Here is an 8,685-nt window from a genome sequence, read left to right as displayed (position 1 = left end):
GACAAAAGACAGGCGGCCAACTGGCCTTGCCCTCTGACCCGGAGCCTTGTTGTTTATGGCCACCCAGTGCTGTACATGCGCCGTAATTGCATTGTTGCCGTTGTAATTACAGGCAAACATGCAGTTAATTAAAATCATTAAAATGCCTTTGCCTTTTGCCATTGAGCCACTCAAAAGTGTGTGTGTGTATGGATGCCTAGAAGACAGCTGAGAGGAGCGCCCTAATTTCCGGCGAAAGGGAAAGGATGTGCCTTTTCAACTGTCACAGCGTTGAGTGCAAATTATTTTGGATTTTTTTCCAGCGTGCCTGGCACAGACTTTTGTTTGAAACCGTGATGGCTGCCTCATGTCCTCGTCTGGCACGATTCCTTGGATTGATTTTGATTAATGCTCCGGCAGTCGCAAGTCGAGCAAATCATTTTCACGCTTGCCAAAACATTCCCAAGTGACAAGCTCAAGAATATATATTGCACACATATGTATGCCCATCAAAGGACCAACGCGTAAAGTGCAGACATGGCAACCGTGTGTCCCTTAAATTGTTAATTGTTTCCCTCAAACTTTATTTCCACACGCTTCATCAGTCACGAAGTGAGGCCATCTCGAATGGCACCTCGTACGAGTCGTACACCACCAGATGAACCTTCTCCAACAGCGAAAGTCCCTTCAGTTGGACATTCCTTTCGCTCTGCAAGCACAGCAGACCCAGTTCCATGCGGCATTTGGAGCAGTGCAGGTTCTGGAACCGCTCCCCATTCGTCTCCCTAATCCTGTCCTCTTGGATTAGGTTGAAGGTCCTGCTCAGGAGCAAGTCGTAGGGCGTCTCATTCACTTTGGCTGACTTGTAGCTGACGATATTGCCACAATAACGACAGGCATAAGCAATTTTAAAGGCAGACATTTGAAATACGTACACATACTAGGTTCCTTGGGTGATAGAGAATGTGAACTGTGAACTCCATATATATAAGGCTAAAAAAGTAAGGATCTATTAATGGCTTTCTTTATGTGGGAAGTATACAATTCCTTTTATAACTAAGCCACTTTATAGATGATATAGCCAAATTTGACCACTTAGCCGTGAAAGAACATTGTGGGTCATGTATGCGAAAACAGTTCCCAAAATACATAAATTCACAAGCTGAACTGAAACTATTGATGGCCACTATTTGAGCCAAGTCGACCCATCATTAAGGACGAACAATCGAAGAGCGCATTAAGCATATTTGATGCTCGGTGTTGGCAAAGTTGATTACAAACACAATGGCGTATTCATGACCGGTCACGGCAGCATGTCCTGCAACCTGCATCCCCCTCCGTGCTCCTTCCTTCCTAGATAATTAATGAGTTTAGGCCGAGTCCTGGGATGGGGTTGTGTGCCATCATCGTTTCATTTGTTTATGCCTCTGTTTGCAGCTGTTATTTTATTCAGGCTCTCTCGCCTTGAAGATAATTTGCGCACGTGCTTCAGATTTGGTAGGTGTGTGTGTGTGAGAGTGTCCTTGTTTCGCCGGAAACCGGAGTGCGGTGGTATGGGTGCACAGGAGGCACACGCACCTACTTTATGCTCGGATAATTGCCAGCATTTGTCTTGGGCGTAGAGCCAAATCCGAATCCAAAGCAAATTACGGATTCGCATTTCTAACTGGCGCCACAGCAACGGGGCCAATTAAAAATGTATGCTCCCTGAGTGCCAAAATGTGTTATGCGAATTCAATCAATAAATTTCAGCTGCTTTCATTTGATTTGATGGGCTTGCCTTTAGAATCCTTTTAATTACCGCAGTACAAATTAATGGGTTGTACAATATAAATAAACAATAAAACAAATTGATCTTCAGTGGGAAATATTGAATGCATTTCAGAAAATAGAAATTGCTAAAAAGAAATGCCCAACTAAACCATTTAATTGACATAGCTGGATAATGAGTAAAGCAAACAATTTCCTGAAATCAGATCAACTTTAATGGTTTTATTTTCGAGCGGATTTCAATTGGTGAAATGCCGATCTGAAATGCTATATCTCAACTACTGGGTTAAATTTGCAGTCACCCGAGAGCCAAAAGATTAAGCCAAGTTTTTATAAGTGGTCCAACTAGAACAACAAATTAATGAAAACTAAGTTGAACATTCCCAAGTTTCCCCAACTTTTTCCCTCGCTCTCAAAGCATCTTTCTGTTGCTTTTCGACTTGTTTTCGGTCTTGTTGGAATAGACAGCTTTGGAAGACGGCCATTTCCACCATTTTCCGACCTCCGACCGAAATTGATGAAAACGAAATTGATGTTGACTCCTGGGCGAAAGCGGATGTTGGTAGGGGAAGAGGGGTGTCTACGTCGATGCGGTTTGGAGCTGCCTTTTTGGCCAAATAACGTGGACTGGCAAAGGGAATGGGGAAAGCTTTTAGCAGATACTTTACGCAAATCCCATGGGAAAACATTGGCCCACTTTCTGCCACAGCGGCCCCATCATTAAAAGTTAAAAAGGATTTTCAACGGATTTACGAATTTCAAGCTGAGCCCGAAAGACAAACAAAGCCATCAATTTACATATGCGAGCAGGTCAGAGCTAAAAATTCGGAAATTCTCAAATCCTCAGCTCCCAGACGTCGCTCCCTCGGCAAGAAATAGAAATACTAAAATTCAAGAAACACAATTTAAGATGCAGCCAGCGTTTTGGTGGGCGGCAAGAAAATGGGTGTCGCCTCCGTTCCACCAAAAAACAAAGCCGAGCCAAGACTGTCAAGTAGTCGTCGTCCCGCATCCACTTACGCCAGTCCCAGTACCAGTCCCTCGTCCACATCCTCACCATCGTCCTCGGCCATTTCCACTCGTAGTCATCGTCGTCATCGCAAGGACCTTGAGTTGTGCCTTCCATGGCTTTTGCCTTTGTTGTGCTAAACTTGTGGATTAGCTAAATGCAGGCCGGGCATGCCACGGCATGCAGGCGGCTTCATTCCGGTAAGTCAACCCGGACAACAGAATCTCCCAGCCATCCAAGCACCCAGCCACCCATCCACGTCGCCATCTCCTCCATGAGGACGCCCACTTAAACCTAAACATTTCGCCTTCTTGGGTTTTTATGAGCTGCTCATGTTGGCGTTTCGCTTTTCTCGCATTCTTACTCGGTCTTTCATTTACTTACACCTGATGTTTGGCTTATTCTTACGTGCTCCTTGGAGGAGAACCTCCCTCTATTCCTTGCGAGCATCCTTATAGTTCCTAATGACAGAAATTTTGCGTTTTCATTTTTTGGAGAAGTGGATTGCAGTAAATTAAAGCCATACGAGGATTGACTTTTGATCTAAGGCTATATACATATTAAAAAGCATATCGAACAAAATCGAATCTAAAACAATGCTATGTGTAATATGTAAGGAAGAAAATTAATTTCAAAGATAAGGAAAATAAATAAATGTTACTACCAACTATGTTTTTGAAAATCCGTTTCTTTTATGATAAATAAAATATTTTTGAGGCTCAAAATCATGTATATATGGTCACACTATACATCGATTGCCAGCATCGGTAAGGATGTTGCATTTACGAGTTAATGAACGGTAACATCATTTTTTTGCAGCTGCGAAAAATCAGCTGGTGACGAACCCGCCCTTAAGGACTCGACTTTAAAATCAGTTGAGCATCAGGTAGCAGTCATTATCCTTCCGAATCTCCTTAATATACATACAGAATTGCTGAAAAAAAAAGTCGGAGCTATGCAATTTTTCTTGGCTCTGACATTGATTTTAGTCTACAGTTTGGATACCGCAAATGGAAGCTGCGAAGGATCGTTAGATTTGGAAAATGGACGATTCTTCACACGATCGAACAATTTAGTGATTTTCCAATGCAATCGCGGATTTGTATTGCAGGGAAATTCAATACACACCTGCGATCGGGATGGTCGCCTTCGCGAGAAGAAACCATTTTGTGCCAGTGAGTGTTGACAGTTTTCGAAAATGTACACCCTTTACAATCGAACTAGGAATATAAAACAAATTGAGTTATACATTTCCAAGAAAATTTCATTAAATCATACCAGTTACCATACCAATATTTATAATTCGTTTTGATTTTAAGGGAAAGGATGCGAGAAACCTGAGGATCCCACAAACGGATATGTTTTAGATAATCCTGTAAAAGCGGAAATCGTGTGTTTAGATGGTTTTGTTTTATACGGTAGTCGCACTGCCTACTGCGATGGAGAAAAGTGGAGCACACAGTTGGGAGCTTGCCGGAGGAGCAACCACACGATGGACCACTCCTGCGACTTCGAGAGCGAGGATCAGTGCGGCTGGTCTGCGGAGGAGACCATCTGGTTGCCCTGGAAGAGGATCAGTGCGGTGACGGATTTTCACCACCCCAGAACAGGACCACGATACGATCACACCTTTGGGAACGCTTCGGGTGGACACTATATGCGCATGGAGACCCAGATCGAGGCATATGGCAGTTACCACTTCGTATCGCCGGTATATCCGAGATCCCTCTGTTTAAATGCCGCCTGTTGCTTTCGGTTTCACTACTTCATGTTCGGAGCTGGAGTGGACAGGCTGGTGGTGTCTGTGAAGCCAGCCTCGCTGCAAATCGATGATATGTGGAACAACTTTAGGTCCAAGTATGTAAACAGCTTATTTTAGTTTCGTCACGTAAATCTTATACGAATAAGCTACTACAACCATATGGTATTCTAGTTGCTTTTATATACTGAAAGTTTATGTTCCTCCAGTTCCAGCAAATTTGAAATAACTGGCTCGCAGGGAACGCATTGGCTGGAGCACACAATCACCATCGACAAGATGCATGAGGACTTCCAGGTGGTGTTCACAGCCACGGATGCGAGGTCACAATTCGGGGACATTGCCATCGATGACGTCAAACTGATGACGGGCAGCGAATGTGGAGTGGGTGGGTATAGCACCACCACCACCACCGAACCAGCATCCTCGGCGATGTCCAGCAGCGAGGAGCCACTGGTCTTCGACATGATGAGCTGTACGTTTCGCTGTGGATCTATTAGTCCGGGCAGCCCACTTTTTTCCGACGAGGGTATTATCATGAGCTGCGGCTGTGACGACTCCTGTATTCTGAACAATAATTGTTGTCCCAACTATTTCGAAAAGTGTGTGAAGGAGTTGGACATAGGTTCAAATGTTTTGCTAAACTCAGCGAACACAACGACTACTCCAAGATCAAGAAATACAACGACGGGAAAAGTATTTAGCATTTCTTTAGAAGCAACCAGAAGTTTTACAACACCAAGGACGAACACGAATTCGACAACATTTCCAAGAACTCAAATAAGTACTAAAAAGTTACTGAACACCCATGAAACTTCAACAGAAACTTCAACAATAGCCACAAGTAACAAAAAGTTGTCTCAACCTTCAATATTTAGTAGCCAGCACATTACAGGTAAGAATAAGAGTTATTATCAATAATATATACTATATATACATATGATACCTTCAGAAACCACTACAACAGAGCGTTCGAGAAAGGATTACCATGAGGACATCGCAGGTCAGATGGACATGAACACAAATATTCCGCATCCAGCTTTGATAGTCATGTACCTGCTCATCGGCGTAATCCTGGTGATAGTTGTGGCCAATCTCAAACAACTGTGTAAAATTCTTACCAAGAGCTCAAGTCGAGATAACGAGAAGGTAGTTAGTTTCAAAAAGGCTTTCGAGGGCCTGAGAAAACCGAGGAGATTGTCTCAAAATTGCACCGGCATGGATCAGCATTTGTGCAGTGCCTTCGACGAGGATTTGGATTACTTTGAGGACATGGACATGAACATACGCATGGTGACGGATTTATGAGGGGCAATTCCCATTCCTTACCTACCTTTCAAATCGTATCGAATTAAATGGCATATATTGTGACAATAAATATTTTTAAGGAGTTGAATGTAATCTGTGACCAAATAGATAATAAATGAGGTGCATAAATACATTTGAATGTTTTTTGGGCATTGGTGACCCAACTCTGTAAAATTCCAAATGGGTATTATGTATATTTCAAATGAATAATTTCAAGCCCACTTAAGGTGACCCTAATGTAACTCACTTTTAGCATGAGAGTGTATACAGGTAACTTACTTTTTAAAATACCTCTCGTTTGTGGGATTATTCTACTTTTACCCATCAGAAAGTATATTAAAGTGTCTTTATCGTTCAATAAATTCCTGCTCAGGAATTCAATTCATTTATTGAGCAAAGGATCCCCCATCAAAAGGCACTCCCTGTCCAATTCCCTCACCCAATTGAAGGCATTTAATTAAAATACATTTGGACAGACCCCGCGGGATTTCCTGTCCATCTGTGTCGCCTAATGAGACCTTCGATGGGCGGCACATTCCGTTTCCATGCGATTGCACCGAATCACGCAAGACGAGAGACGAGGTGGGCGGGACCACGCCCCCGGGGCCGAGAATCAAAGTCACTTGAATGCAATAGGCTGGAATAATTGGAGAGGGTATGCGCTGACCCCTCACCCCTGATCCAAAGCCGAAGCCGAAGCCAAAGCCCAAGAAGGCGCTACTCAATGGGGCGTTAATGAAATAATTAACGCATAAATACAATTTGCTGGTCAGAGTTCAAGGAAACAAGAAGCGAACAGCAAACGGCCCAAAGGGCCAACAAATTTACCGCAACTGCTACAAAGCCATCAATTTGCCAGGCCCACTATAGCCAACTTCCCCCCACACTTTTCCAAGGATCCGATGAGGCAGTGAAGCATGCAATTTGCTGGCTTATTTATGGGGCCCAAGATGGTCGCGCTGGCCAAAGAAGAACCACCCAAAAATCCGGCCATCCGACGGAAGCATGAGCAAAACTTTTGCAAAATAAAAGTTTTCCGCTATTTGATTTGTTGGTCATTCGGTTTTCCAGTTCAGTCGCACAAAAAATAAAATCTATTGAGCCACGGCCAAGCGAACCAGTTAAAGGCATTAGTCCGAAGATCGGACCAAAAGTTACTCCCTCGCAGGATTTGGAGCGACATCCCCACTGGCTGCATCCACTGACAATAAAATTCAGCAACTGTTTGCCTTGCACATCCTGCTGCGCTTTTGTTTGTCGAGCAGCGAAAATTTACAATTTCTGGCGCAGGATGTTCGTTGCCGTTGGTCAGGATGCGCTAGAAATGGCTTCACTTCCTCCGTGGCGGCTGCTTTATGGCCAACAGCTGGAATTTAAGGGCGCCTTTAAGAGGCACCTTTCTACTACTGGATTCACGTTTGATGTGATGCCCGGCCCCGGATTGTTTTGCCAGTCAAACGAGTGGCTCTAAAAATACGCAGGCCCAGCTACCCGTTTCACTTGTCAAGTGCAGAGATACACAACCACTCCTTTAGGGGTTTTTGGGGCCATTCGTGTCCTTTGTGGGGATACACAGAAAAGAACTCACTATACCTGGATTGCTACTATATACAACTGCGAAGTTATCAGTGGAGTATCTTAGGTTAGGAATATACTTTAAATAATATATCATATTATCTCATATATCATGTTATTTCATATATCATATTATCTCATGTATCATATTATCTCATATATCATATTAACTCTTATATCATATTATCTCATATATCATATATCTCATATATCATATACTATCTCAATAAAAAAATCAACTTAATAACGTACTTTTCTCTCTGTGCACAAACAAACGCTTTACTCCATTGCAAGAAAGCATATACATAATAAACATTATTATGACTGGCACTGTCCGTGTCCGAGTCCGTGTCCAAGTCCCGGTCACATTGTGCTGACTCCAAGGGAGGAAGCAGATGGCTCCGGACCATGGAGGATGGAGGCCGAGCTAAGGGGCTGGCTGGGCCATCTCCGGCATAAAGTTTCACGACGTTAAGTGGATGATTATTTGCGATTACACGACGGCCAGCAAACCAGGCACACGGATACGAGCACCGATGAGAATGCGAATGCGAATGCGATGCGGGCACATCCTTGATGCGAAGGACACTCGCCGGTACACACATGGCTGGATTTGCTGGCAGTTTAATGAAGGTCCTTCGGATTTAACTGCCCCTTCGGCGCCCACAGATCGCCACTTGATTTTTGCCAGCCACCGCCTTGGGGCGATGATTATGTGTTAATGGTCATCGCACGCGTATTTTTTTATATCGATTGCCAAATTGGCTGCTAACAATTGATGTATGTTGGCAATTACAAAGCGGGCATTACTCATCCAGTTTGCGAGTCTGGGCCAAAGTTTCCTCATAAATGCGACTCGTAAATCTTTGTCGATGCTCACAATAGTTTTTCCTAGTGCTGCTGCCCTTTTTCCAACCATGATACGAGCAGGGAAGCCAGCTGACCAATCGAGGCATTCAGCAACAGCCAAAGCCATAAACATGGACCACAATTGTGAAACGCTGGCTCTGACTACTGTGGCTCTGAATGCGGCTATATCTGGGAGCGAGGATGTGGCTATATGGATCATTGTGGACGGCGGATGCGGAGGCACAAATTGCTGCTGTCCCAGTTTCGCTAAGTACAGTCAAACCGAACGCGCGCTTCAATTGAATCAGTGGGTTTCATGGAAGCAAACAAAGATTTAACTCCATGACTACTGTAAGTAATACAAGAAGTCAACAATGTGATGTATAAATCTTTAATGCGGTTTCGTTTTGCCTGCTTTTCGCCAGCAAGGTCACAC

General features: G+C 43.8%; 2 protein-coding genes across 2 annotated transcripts; one reads left to right on the top strand and one right to left on the bottom strand.

The window, feature by feature from the left end:
- Nucleotides 1-524: 524 nt before the first annotated feature.
- Nucleotides 525-943, bottom strand: LOC6739421. The gene has a single exon (XM_002076288.4). The coding sequence runs from the start codon at nucleotides 899-901 to the stop codon at nucleotides 581-583; it is 321 nt and encodes a 106-aa protein (XP_002076324.1). The 5' UTR covers nucleotides 902-943; the 3' UTR covers nucleotides 525-580.
- A 2,647-nt stretch (nucleotides 944-3,590) lies between these two features.
- Nucleotides 3,591-5,958, top strand: LOC6739420. Its single transcript, XM_016172127.3, has 4 exons — nucleotides 3,591-3,933; nucleotides 4,078-4,615; nucleotides 4,727-5,412; nucleotides 5,470-5,958. Exons 1-4 carry the CDS (start codon nucleotides 3,714-3,716, stop codon nucleotides 5,823-5,825), a joined length of 1,800 nt encoding a protein of 599 aa, XP_016027111.1. The 5' UTR covers nucleotides 3,591-3,713; the 3' UTR covers nucleotides 5,826-5,958.
- Nucleotides 5,959-8,685: the final 2,727 nt, after the last annotated feature.

Source organism: Drosophila simulans, chromosome 2R (assembly GCF_016746395.2).
Source record: "Drosophila simulans strain w501 chromosome 2R, Prin_Dsim_3.1, whole genome shotgun sequence".
NCBI lineage: Eukaryota > Metazoa > Arthropoda > Insecta > Diptera > Drosophilidae > Drosophila > Drosophila simulans.
Note: the sequence above shows the minus strand (reverse complement) of the source record. Positions and strands in the feature narration are given on the sequence as shown.

Excerpts from the sequence above, each read along its gene's own strand:
- LOC6739421 (XM_002076288.4), bottom strand. The coding sequence starts at position 901 with ATGTCTGCCTTTAAAATTGCTTATGCCTGTCGTTATTGTGGCAATATC.
- LOC6739420 (XM_016172127.3), top strand. The coding sequence starts at position 3,714 with ATGCAATTTTTCTTGGCTCTGACATTGATTTTAGTCTACAGTTTGGAT. Across the intron at positions 3,934-4,077 it reads GAAGAAACCATTTTGTGCCA|GGAAAGGATGCGAGAAACCT; the intron begins GTGAGTGTTGAC and ends TTTGATTTTAAG. Across the intron at positions 4,616-4,726 it reads TGGAACAACTTTAGGTCCAA|TTCCAGCAAATTTGAAATAA; the intron begins GTATGTAAACAG and ends ATGTTCCTCCAG.